The sequence below is a fragment of the Pelodiscus sinensis genome, chromosome 30, assembly GCF_052426305.1.
Source record: "Pelodiscus sinensis isolate ZL-2025 chromosome 30, ASM5242630v1, whole genome shotgun sequence".
In the NCBI taxonomy this organism is placed as follows: Eukaryota; Metazoa; Chordata; order Testudines; family Trionychidae; genus Pelodiscus; species Pelodiscus sinensis.
This window is the reverse complement of record NC_143081.1, coordinates 8,789,786-8,802,040: the sequence shown is the minus strand read 5'-3', so window position 1 is coordinate 8,802,040 and position 12,255 is coordinate 8,789,786. Positions and strand designations below refer to the sequence as shown.

The 12,255-nt window shown below is 58.2% G+C and overlaps 1 protein-coding gene across 1 annotated transcript; it reads right to left on the bottom strand.

Moving 5' to 3' along the window:
* Positions 1-7,296: 7,296 nt before the first annotated feature.
* Positions 7,297-8,712, bottom strand: LOC149521145 (olfactory receptor 10A7-like). The gene is made up of 2 exons (XM_089774355.1): positions 8,343-8,712; positions 7,297-7,898 (listed from the first exon to the last, which is right to left on the bottom strand). Exons 1-2 carry the CDS (start codon positions 8,710-8,712, stop codon positions 7,297-7,299), a joined length of 972 nt encoding a protein of 323 aa, XP_089630481.1.
* Between the last annotated feature and the right edge of the window lie 3,543 nt (positions 8,713-12,255).

The following is a 12,255-nucleotide window of genomic DNA, read 5'->3' as shown; positions in this document are numbered from 1 at the left end:
AGTAAGAGACGAGGCAGCTTGTGTGTGATAGAGGGGTCAGGGTGCGGGGGTGAGTCAGAGGTTTGTGTCACCCCTCCCTATGGGCGCCCTAAAGACGGTTCCTCAAGGGGGGGGCGGTGCTGAAGCCCCAAATCCCGGCACCTGCTGCGGGGCTGAAATGTTGATCCCTGGCAGCCCCTTCCATGCTGAATTTCCAGCGCCCCCCAGGCTGAAATGTTGGAACCCGGTGAAACCTCCTGATTTTCCAGCACCTCTCCAGGCTGTAGCCGTAACCCGCAGTGCCCCCGGAAGTTCCAGCACCACCCCAGAATGAAGCCCTGGTCTGTGCTGACTTCCTGAATCGCCAGCACAAATATGATGCTGACGGGCCAGTCCCTGCCCCCTCCCACTTCCCAAGCCATGAATGCTGCAGCCCAAGCTGGGAGTGGCAGGGCTGAATCCTGCATGCCCAGTGCACCCTGAAGGGAAGAAGGCTCCAGAGCCCACGGGCAGAGTTGCGGGGCTCTCTAGCAAGCGCAGCGCAGTCCCGGGAGACCCCACGGCTCTTTGGCTCCCTGCCCCGGCCAGGTCAGAGGCAGGAGCACAAGCCACGGGAATCGCTCCCCCATCTAGTAAAATCTCCTGGAGTGAAAGTGCCGCGTGTTTATCAGCAGGTGGCGCTGTTGCTCCAAAGGGACCGACTAGCCCAGAGAAGAGCCCCCTGCCCGCACAGGGATCGATGCTCTCCCCAAAGGGCTTTGGGAGCCAGACCATAGGACCTAACAATAGTCACTGCAGGGTTCATTCCTCCGGGCGCCGAAAGTGCTCGGAGGATCCCAGCGCCCTGTGCCCGGCGCTGCACAGACACTCAGGCGGGGCCCCAGGGCGAGTCAAGCCCATCACTGGCAGTACCAGGGCGGGGCTCTTATGAGCAGCGCGTTATGCAAATGAGGGAGTCAGCGTCCTGTTTAAATCTGCCCCTCGCTCTGCCCAGGCTGCACCCGCAGGGACAACCCGGAGAACTTTGCCCGCCAGCGCCGGGAAACATGAAATTTTTGCTCCTTCTGTGTTTCGCCGTAGCGGCTTGGGAAGGTATCTTCTTCCTCTGAGTAACGGCGGAGGAGAGTTAAATTCCTCTCGCGTGGCGACCAATATTAATATCTTGTCTGTGTCCCCAGGTGCCCGCTCCCAGATCAGCCTGGTGGAGTCCGGAGGGGATGTGAAGAAGCCCGGAGACTCTCTGCGCCTCTCCTGCAAAGCCTCCGGCTTCACCCTCAGCAGCTACGAGATGCACTGGGTCCGGCAGGCTCCCGGGAAGGGGCTGGAGTGGCTCGCCTATATTTACAGCTCCACCACATACTACAGCGACTCGGTAAAAGGGCGATTCACCGTGTCCAGAGATGACCCCAGCAGCCTCCTGCACCTGCAAATGACCGGCCTGAAGCCCGAGGACACCGCCCGCTATTACTGTGCGAGAGACACAGCGAGTGGAATCCGGACAGGCTGATACAAAAACTCCAGCGGCAGAATCGCTCCCCTGCGCCGCGAGGGGGCAGCACTTCCACAGGAATCCCGCGCCAGGCCCAGAAATAAAGTTATCGGGTTCCAGCGCCCTGTGTCTGTGTGATCAGCTCTGAACTAACAATTGCTCGGCGCGCAGATCTCTGCTGTTTCCCAGAGGGCCAGAAGGAAAGTTGAACAGAGAAGAGCAAAGGCCGCTACAAGAGAAGCGCGGAACCTTTCTTGGGGTCGGGGACAGCTGACCCACAAAAAAATCTGTGGGGGGGGAGGGAGAGGGGCTGCAGACAAGTGAGAAACAGAAAAAAATATCAAATCCTCCGTGATGTGGCTCCTGACTGAGAAGGAAAAAGACTCCTCCGCACACTACCGCCTTGGGGTGCAGTCTGGTAGATTTTTGTACCCATCGTGGGGCAGGGCCCTAGGGCCAGCTGGAGCCCCCTTAGATTCCCCACTCCTGCCCTACAACAAGGGACCAGTGAGAATCAAATCCGGGTGTGACGTAGTGGGGGTACCTGGCTGGTTTCTATGCTGCTGGCTCTGGGGGAACCCCCACTGGCTGCCGTGGGTACCACGACCCAGCAAAACAGGATGAGTCACTATGCAAACCAGTGGCCAGACACCCCCCATGGAGAGGAACAAAGGAAGGTGGAATGCTGCCTTGGCTGGGGGGCAGGGCTGGAAGTTGGTGAGTTGGTTGCTGGCTGTCGGAGGGCATGGAGGAGAGCCTAGGAGAAGGGGCTGGAGTTTAGGGGCCCAGTCTCCCCCATCTCAAGGGGGCCTGAGGCATCCTAGCCCAGTTCCTGTGACCAGATTACATCTGTGCTGCGCTGTGCTGGAGGAGCAATAAACCACCCTCAATTCCACTGGCTGGTGCAGTCTGTTTGTGTCATTTCGGGGTGCAGGAGACGGGGAACCCCCAACGCGCCGTCACACTGGTGTCAGAAGTGGGATGCACTGCACCCCGTGGATGGAGCTTCCAGCGGCAAGCGACAAGGCGCAGTAGAAGCAAGAGCCCTGGAGCCAGGCGTGCTGGAGACAGAGCGAAGCGGTTCCGGGGAATCGTGGGGCGCTGCAGCACTAGACTGGTGAGTCTGCACCGAGGGGCCCAGCGGGCAGATGGCCTACGCCCGACTCTTGAAGGCAGAGCTGGTGGGGCAGTGCAGAGAGAGGGGCTTGCCTGTGCAGAAAGCAACCAAGGCCCAGCTGATTGCCCAGCTGGAAGATAATGACCAGCCACAGGGCCAGGATCTTGTCCCCAGGGGAAGCAGCCAGACCCCCCCTGAGAGTGTGTCAGACTCAGAGAGGGGGAGGAGCGCTGGAACCCAACGGAGAGATGAGACAGCGTCTCCCGGGAGGCCTGCAAGCCGTAGCCCATCTAGGGCAGGGGCCAGCCCAGCGGAGCTGCGGCGGCTGGAGATCCAGCTGCGGATCAGGGAATTGGAAGTAGAGGACCGAGAGAAGGACCGCCAGGACCGAGAGAGGGAGCGCCAAGATCGAGAGAGGCAGTGGCAGCATGAGCTGGCCATGGCAGAGCGGAGAACCTGCGGGGCACCGGCTGCGCCAAGTGCGGATGGGCCCCAGGGTCCCAGGACTGCCAGACGCTTGGAGAGGCTCGTGGTGGCCCAACTGAAGGACATGGGTGACATAGACGGGTTCCTCAGTGCCTTTGAGAGGGCCTGTGGACTGCAACGGGTCCCCCCAGCTGACTGGCTGCAGGAGCTCATCCCCGCACTGAACCAGGAGGCGGCCGGAGTGCTCAGCCAGCTGGAGGACCTACAGCCAGGGGATTACAAACGAGTCAAGGAGGCCCTGCTGCACAAGTTCGGGCTGACCCCCGAGATGTACAGGAAGAAGTTCCGGGGGGTACAGAAAGGGCCACGGGAGACCTATGTGGACCTGGCCTCCCGCCTGGCGCAATACTGCCGCAAGTGGGTGTCTGGAGTCGGAGCCCAGACCGCAGAGGAGCTGCTCAAGCTGGTCATGATGGAGCAGTTCTATGAAGCGTGCCCACCCAAACTGAGGCTGTGGCTCAAGGACCGGAGACCAGAGAACCCCCAGGAGGCCGGGAGACTGGCGGATGAGTTCACGGAGAGCCGGTCCGGGTGTGAACGGGAGTCCCGGAGAGAGAGGGAACCGCGCAGAGACCGGATCTCGGCTGAGCGACGGAGGGAGTCAACTATGGGGCGAGACCAAGGAACAGGTCGTCTGCGCCCCAGAGAACCAGCCAGGGCCTGGACAGAGACAGCCCAAAGCCTAACTTGCCATCGCTGTGGGCAAAAAGGCCACAAGAGGGCTCAGTGCACCAGGTCCCAGGACCGGGGACTTTCCAGGGTTAACTGGCTGGGGCGGGAGGAAGGGCAGGCTGCCCCAGAGGCAGGGGCTGGCAGGCAAACCTCAGCTCAGAGAGAGGGGAAGGATGCTCAGTGCACCTCCCCTGGGAGGTCTGATTCTCAGGAGGCGGATTTCTCCGTGTACCGGGTGGGGGCAGGACGGCCCCTGCGGAGCGAGTGCCTCGTACCCCTGGAGGTGGATGGTAGGAAGGTGACGGGCTTCTGGGACACGGGGGCGGAGGTGACTCTGGCCCGATCCGACATAGTGGCCCCGGAGCGTATGCTACCCCACGCGCAGCTGACCCTGAAGGGCATAGATGGGTCCCCGTTTAAGGTGCCTGTAGCCCGGGTGCATCTGAAATGGGGGGCAAAGGAAGGCCTCAAGGAAGTGGGGGTGCACCCGCACTTGCCCACCGAGTTGCTGATGGGGAATGACCTAGAGGAGTGGCCCCATGAATCCCAGCGGGCTCTAGTCACTACCTGGAGCCAGAGCCAGCGGGGGGCTGACAACGTGGGTCCAGGGAAGGACTCCTGGCAGCATCCTCAGGGTCTCATCCCAGTGGACACGGGGTCCAGCCAGGCTGGGACTCCGGACCTAGGCAGAGGTGGGGGACAGGTCCCGATCCCTGCCTCAGCAGCTGAATTCCAGGCTGAGGTGCAGGCAGACCCCTCCTTGCAGAGGCTGAGGGACCAGGCTGGCCTCCATGCAGCTCAGCCCCGGGGGAGAGGTGGCCAGGAGAGATTCCTGCGGGAGCGTGGGCTCCTGTTCCGTGAGTGGCTTCCCTCCAGGAAGGTGAGGGCATGGGGGGTCCAGCGGCAGCTGGTCGTCCCCCGAAAGTATCGCCTCAAGCTGCTGTGTTTGGCCCACGATTCCCCCGTTGGGGGCCACCGGGGGATCCGGAGCACCCGGCTGAAGCTGCTCCAGCACTTCTATTGGCCGGGAATCTTTACAGCCGTGCAGCGGTACTGCCGGTCCTGTGACTCCTGCCAGAGGGGCGGGAAGGCCCATGACAGTAGGAAAGCGGCTTGGGGGTCTCTACCCCAGATAGAGGACCCTCTGGGCTTGCTGAGAGAGTTATGGGAGGGGAAGTCCTCCCTGGATGGAGCATCGGGGGTGGAAGCCGCCCTGGCTGTCCAGAGAAGGCTCGCTGGGCTCATGGCCCCAGCCCGAGAGACCCTGGCCAGAGATCAAGGCCAGTGGAAGGGTGGGTGTGACCCCCGAGGACAGGCCTGTGCCAGTCGCCCTGGAGCGGGGCGGCGAGTGGACAGAGGGAAGCCAATTCATGTGGGGCCTCGCCACGGCCGGCCCGAGTCAAGGGGAGCACCCATGTCCCCAGGGCGGGTTCCCACGCAGAGGACCCGAACTTCCCTAGGTCACGAGCGGAGTGACCCTGCTCAGTTCGCTCTCGGAGGGGGGAGAACTGTGACGTAGTGGGGGTACCTGGCTGGTTTCTATGCTGCTGGCTCTGGGGGAACCCCCACTGGCTGCCGTGGGTACCACGACCCAGCAAAACAGGATGAGTCACTATGCAAACCAGTGGCCAGACACCCCCCATGGAGAGGAACAAAGGAAGGTGGAATGCTGCCTTGGCTGGGGGGCAGGGCTGGAAGTTGGTGAGTTGGTTGCTGGCTGTCGGAGGGCATGGAGGAGAGCCTAGGAGAAGGGGCTGGAGTTTAGGGGCCCAGTCTCCCCCATCTCAAGGGGGCCTGAGGCATCCTAGCCCAGTTCCTGTGACCAGATTATATCTGTGCTGCGCTGTGCTGGAGGAGCAATAAACCACCCTCAATTCCACTGGCTGGTGCAGTCTGTTTGTGCCATTTCGGGGTGCAGGAGACGGGGAACCCCCAACGCGCCGTCACAGGGGCGGCTTGGTATAAAGGGCGTAGGTGTCTGGCTTTGGGGAGTTGGGATAAGGACTGGCTCTGGGGAAGGGAATGGGGATTGAATGGGGGTGTGTGCCTGATTCTGGGAAAGGGAAGGGGGATTGGATTGGGGGGGAGTGCCTGGCTCTGGGGAAGGGAAGGGGGATTGAGTTAGAGTGGGGGGGGGAATATCTGATGGAGGGGAAGGGGAAGGGAAGAGCAGCCAGTATGCTTCCTGAGACCCAGGGTCCCCAGGTACTGGCCCCTGCTGTCTCTGTCCCCCCCCCCTCTTGACCAGACACCCCCACGAGTACCCTGCCCCAGCACCCTGCCCTAGGACCCTGTCCCCTATCCCCACCAGCACAGTTAGTGAGGCTTGGGGGGTTTGGAGGGGTTGGTTTTTTGCATTTCACTTGTGTGACCCCTACTGTCTTTTCTGTGGGTCAGTGACCCCTAACTCAAAACAGGTTCCCTGCCCATCTCATAAATAAAGACAATGCTGAAACATTTTGTGTTTGACATAGTATTTTATTTAAAAATGAATCCTGGTCAACAAGCCCCCAATTGGGGCCAAGCCTCCATCTGGCTGCAGCATCATAATGCTCCTCCACCCCTCTTCACCCCAAACCTGAGCCTATCATACACTGGAACACCCTGTCATGAGCTTCTTACATCCCCAGACTCCTGCACCCCCACATCCTCAGTCTTCTGCCACAACACTCCTGCACCATCCACACACTGCAAATCTGTGTCCCAGCCTCCCTGCCCTGAGCCCCTCATGCACCCCAGCCCAAACTCCTGCACCCTCACAGCTATCAGCCTGTGGCTTGCACACAAACCCAGCCCTCCCCCTGACCCCAGCACTGTCCAGCCTGGGGCCCCCTGAGCCAGCATCCTCTTCTCTACTTCCTCATGCATCCAGATTCTCTCCCCGAGCTTTCACCTCTCAACCCTTCCCAGTGCATTTTTTGTGAGGTACATTAGCAGTGGTGACAGTATGAAGAGCCAGGGCAGTCATTGAGCTCCCCTTCCCCCCCCCCCCGAAAAAAAAGGCCAGGGGAAAAGTTGTTAACAAAAGAGAGAGAGAGAGAGAGAGAGAGAGAGAGAGAAGCCGTGCCTGCCCTGGGACACATGTACCATCCACTACTTTCCCCCAGCGTGGCGATTTTTTTTTTCTCCATAACTTTGTCCCAGCACTTCACGCTGTCTCCACTGCTCTTGTGGCTCTTTGTCTGGAAAGGGTTGGCCACCCCGGTAACTGTCTTCTTGGGCCAGTCAAGGGCACCCTGCTGGGTTGCCTCGTGGTGCAGAGCCGGCCCATGCGACCGACCCCTGCACCTCTCTCTGGGCTCAATCTACCCAGCTCTTCTTATTTTGTGTAGCAAAATGTAGCCCATTGGTACGTCCCTGGGGCCATCGGCCACTAGTCCTAAATATCATGGGGCAACGGTTTTGAAAAGGTCCCTGCACTCCCGTTGCTCCCAGGCCTGTGACTGTGCAAGCTCAGGGCAAGCAGGTCAGAGAAGCGAGTGGAAATGGAAGCTACTATTTGGTAGGCTTTGATTCTGGCCCCAACCCCACCCACGCTACAGCTATTCCATTGTCACCTAAGCAACCCAATGGGACAAAATCTTGGAACACTTAATTGCCTGCAAGCTTTGCACGGGGCCTCCTGGACCTCCCTGTTTCTCAGGGCGTAGATGAGTGGATTGACCAGGGGAGTCAGGACGGTGTAAGAGACCGAGAGAACTTTCTTGAAGTCACTCAGGCTGTCCGTGGTCGGGAACATGTAGGCAATCAGGATAGTTCCATAGTAAACACTCACCACGATGAGGTGGGAGGAGCAGGTGGAAAAGGCCTTTTGCCTCCCGGTGGAGGAGCGGATTCTGAGGATGGTGCTGATGATGCAGATGTAAGACGCCAAGGTGAGCAGGAAGGGGACAAGTGCGAAAACCAAGCAAGCTGAGAACGCCAACGTGTCCATCAGCAGAGGATGATTGCAGGAGAGTTTTACAAGGGGAATAAGGTCACAAAAGAAATGGTTGATACCATTAGGGCCACAGAAGGTTAACTGGGACAATGGCACTGTGGTTATACTACAAGCAAGGAATCCACCTATCCATGACCCCCCGGCAAGCTGGAGGCAAGACCTGCTACTCATCCGGGCTGTGTAGTGCAGCGGGTTGCATATGGCTAGATACCGGTGTGACGTAGTGGGGGTACCTGGCTGGTTTCTATGCTGCTGGCTCTGGGGGATCCCCCACTGGCTGCCGTGGGTACCACGACCCAGCAAAACAGGATGAGTCACTATGCAAACCAGTGGCCAGACACCCCCCATGGAGAGGAACAAAGGAAGGTGGAATGCTGCCTTGGCTGGGGGGCAGGGCTGGAAGTGAGGGAGTTGGTTGCTGGCTGTCGGAGGGCATGGAGGAGAGCCTAGGAGAAGGGGCTGGAGTTTAGGGGCCCAGTCTCCCCCATCTCAAGGGGGCCTGAGGCATCCTAGCCCAGTTCCTGTGACCAGACTACATCTGTGCTGCGCTGTGCTGGAGGAGCAATAAACCACCCTCAATTCCACTGGCTGGTGCAGTCTGTTTGTGCCATTTCGGGGTGCAGGAGACGGGGAACCCCCAACGCGCCGTCACAACCGGTCGTAGGACATCACTGATAGGAGGAGGCATTCTGAGGCTGCCAGACCACCGAAGAAATAATATTGTGTGAGACACCCAGTGACAGAAATTGTCCAGTCCCCAGCCAGGAGCCCAGCCAGGAGCCGGGGCAGGAGGGTGGAGCTGTAGCAGATCTCCAAGCAGGACAAGTTGCACAGGAAGAAGTACATGGGGGTGTGGAGGTGCTGATCGGCCACAAACAGCACAATGATTAGGCTGTTCCCAGCCATGGTCACCAGGTAGATCATGAGGAAGAGTAAGAAGAGAGGAACCTGCAGGCCAGGAAGGTCCCCGAATCCCAGGAGGATAAATTCTGTGAGGGACGTTTGATTTCCTTGTCCCTGGCTTGCCATGGGGTGTGTCTGTGAGACAGAAACAGGGTCACTGTGAGCAATAACTAACATTCATTGCAATATGGGAGTGTGACGGCACGTTGGGGGTTCCCCGTCTCCTGCACCCCGAAATGGCACAAACAGACTGTACCAGCCAGTGGAATTGAGGGTGGTTTATTGCTCCTCCAGCACAGCGCAGCACAGATGTAATCTGGTTACAGGAACTGGGCTAGGATGCCTCAGGCCCCCTTGAGATGGGGGAGACTGGGCCCCTAAACTCCAGCTCCTCTCCCTAGGCTGTCTCATCCATCCTCACAGACAGCCACCAACCAACTAACCCACTTCCCGCCCTGCCCCCCAGCCAGGGCCGCATTCACCTTCCTTTGTTCCTCTCCATGGGGGGTGTCTGGCCACTGGTTTAACAAGTTTGGCCTTACCTCTGCCTAGTGAGGTTTTCCCTGCTGGGTCTTGCTCCAGACAGCAGGGGTCACCACAGCCCAGCAAGTACCCCCACTAGGTCACAGGGAGACTTGTCTTCATTGCCTCCCTCTTCCGGCCCTGGCACAGCAGCCGAGTGGGGCATGGAGGGCAGAGAAGGGAATCGCCCCATCCCCCCATTCCCAACCCCCTTCCAACTCCTTCTTCTCCTTCGCAGGCCCAGAAACACCCACAGTGCACACCTCAGTCACACACCTGTTAGACGTCATGTTCCATTCAGGGGGCTGTGAGTCAGGGTCTGCATCCCACCCCTTTGGTCCCCTTTGGGACGGGTAAGGGGGGAGGCTGAGTGGGTCAGGGGCTAGAATATCTCTGGTCACTGAGTGTTTGACCTCTCAGCCAACCTCTCTTGCCCCTCCCATCGGGCTGCAGGGCCTGGCTCTGAAACATGGACGTGGGGCAGTCGGGCAGTGAGCGCTCACACATCCCATCCCGCCCTGTTGCACTGTGAACTCCGTCTCGGGTCTGCCTTGTGGGTCCACAGGCCCTGCCTGGTGGTGGGAACATGGCACCACATCGCTTTGCCCTTTGTCCGGCACACGTCTGGGGGGAGGGGCGGATGCAAGTGTCTCAAAATTTAAACCCCCAAGAATCTCTCAGGCTCACAAACTGGCTCAGATGCCAATGGGACGGGGAGGGGTAAAACCCCTCCGTGAAGTAGGCGGGAAACGGCAGCTCCATGTGCTCCTGCCCCTCTGTTCTAGGGTGCGGGGGCATTGGATAGAGGCCAGAGGAGGACAACCAAAATGATCGAGGGGCTCAAGTTGCCTCCTCCTTCCAGCTGTGGCTCTGGATGGACCCAGCCCTGGGCTAGAGCAGCCACCGTCCCTGCACCTGGCCCCCTGATGTCTTGCCCCCCCCCCCTCGGTGTTGCAAGGGACTGTTGTATCTCCGCTTTTGTAGGAGATACAACAGCCCCGTGCTGGCACTGACCTACCCCTCCCCTAACCCAGCTGGGTTCCCCACAACAGTGAACAATTAAACTGGTTACAAATGGGGAAAAGACATAAAATCAAAGATTAGCCCATGAGATTGCAGGAAAAGGCCATTTCCGCCAGGCTGGCCCCAGCCAACATCTCCTCCCTGGCCTGAGACAGCAGCGATTCCCAGCTCTGTGCTCCCTGCATCATCCCGCCCCCTCTTCATGGCCCTGCGAGGGCCGTCAGGCAGGGAAGGACTCTCACTGTGCCACAGGGAGGGGAGTGGAAAGTGGGCCCACTGTTTGCAGGGCTGCCTTGGGCGCAGGATATCAGCTGGGAAATAACACAGGAGGGCACAGACTGGCCAATACGTTTGTGTGCTACATGAAGACAACTTTTTATTTCAGAAGGTTGGAAAAGCTACTGGGGAAGCTGCTCTAGATTTGAGTTTATCAAAAAGGGAGGAACTGGTTGAGGATTTGAAAGTGGCTTTGGTAAAAGTGATCATGAAATCATAGAGTTTGTGAATCTCAGGAATGGTAGAAGAGAAAACACCAAAATAGGGACAATGAATTTCAGGAGAGCAGCTTTTGGTAAGTTCAGAGAACTGGTAGGGAAGGTCCCATGGGAAGCAAGACTGAGGTGAAAAACAACTGAAGAGAGTTGGCAGTTTTGAAATGGACATTATTAAGGGCCCAAAAGCAAGCTATTCAACTGTACAGGAAAGATAGAAAGTGTGGCAAAAGACCGCCTTGGCGTAACCAGGAGATCTTGCATAATCTAAAAATCAAAAAGGAGTCATATGAAAAGTGGAAAGTAGGACAATCAAAGGATGAATATGAGCAAACAATACAGGTATGCAGGGGCAAGATTAGAAAGACAAAGGCACAACATGAGCTCAAACTAGCTGCAGACGTAAAGGGAAACAAGAAAACTTTCTATAAATATATGAGAAGCAAGAAGAAGACCAAGGACAGGGAAGGCCCACTGCTCAGTAAGGAGGAAGAAACAGTAACAGGAAACTTAGAAATGGCAGAGGTGCAATGGGCTTAAACTGTCAGGGAGGTTAATCACTGGAATAAATTGCCTAGGGAGGTTGTGGAATCTCTTTATTTGGAAATCTTTAAGAGCAGGTTACATACACATCTATCAGGGATGGTCTAGACAGTACTGGGCCATGTCGCAAGCGCAGGGGACTGGATTCGATGACCTCTTGAGGTCCCTTCCAGTTCTAGTGTTCTGTGACTCAATGATTCCCATCCTGGCTTTGCCCCAAGCTCTCTCTGGGACTCGCTGGGCCCATTAGAAAGGCTCTGGCACAGCCTCAGAATGGGCTTGGTGGCAGTGTGGGATACTACAGCATTAGCTGCCTAAACACCTCCAGAGATCAGTGCCTGTGTGCGCCAGACCCCCCGCAATACACAGGGCCGGAAGAGGAGAGACACGTTCCAGAGAGTGCGGTGCGCAGATACCAGGGTGATGGGAGCAAGGAAAGTTGTGAGCTGAAAGCTCTTGGCTGATCTGAAATCCTCTCCTTTTGTGTGGGAGGGTTGCTAGAGGCCAACGCCCTGTGCCCCATGAACATCCCCCTCCCCACTAGTGTCCTACCAAACCCACGTTGCTTCACAGCCCTGGAGCGCCAGGGAGCCGGGAGGAAACGGCTGATTTACCTCCAAGGCAGGTCAGGCAGCAACGGGATCCCGGCTCCCACGTCCGCACGCAGCGTCTCAGGGCCAGAGGCAGGTTCCTCCGTCCGTCTGCTCTGCCCGGCGCGTTCCACTGCGCCCCGGCCCGGTCAATGGAACTTCAGAGCCCAGAGCAGCGACCGAGGCTCCTTCGCCCTGTCCGGTTACGCGCCCCACGCCTCAGCCCTGCGCCAATTGTGGAAAATCTTCTCGGTGCGCTGTATAGCCTGCTGCGGGCAGGGGCCGCCTCCCCAGGTGCCAGTCCCACGGGGAACATCACCGGTGAGGAAAGTTGGTGTTTGCTCTAGTTCTAGATGACATCAGCAGATGCAAACTTCTAGTCTCAAAGGCAAAATCCCAGAGAGGGGAGAAACTTTGAGCCCTAAAGCAAATCCCTCTGTCGCGCGCAACGTCTGCGCTGGCTTTCAAGAAATAACACACGGATTCCAGGAACACGATGT

What these genes read in the sequence shown, in the direction of transcription:
- LOC149521145 (XM_089774355.1), bottom strand. Translation starts at nt 8,712, where the DNA reads ATGGCAAGCCAGGGACAAGGAAATCAAACGTCCCTCACAGAATTTATC. An exon ending in CCTATCAGTGATGTCCTACG is followed by an intron (nt 7,899 to 8,342) that starts ACCGGTTGTGAC and finishes CCACTACGTCAC; the next exon opens with ACCGGTATCTAGCCATATGC.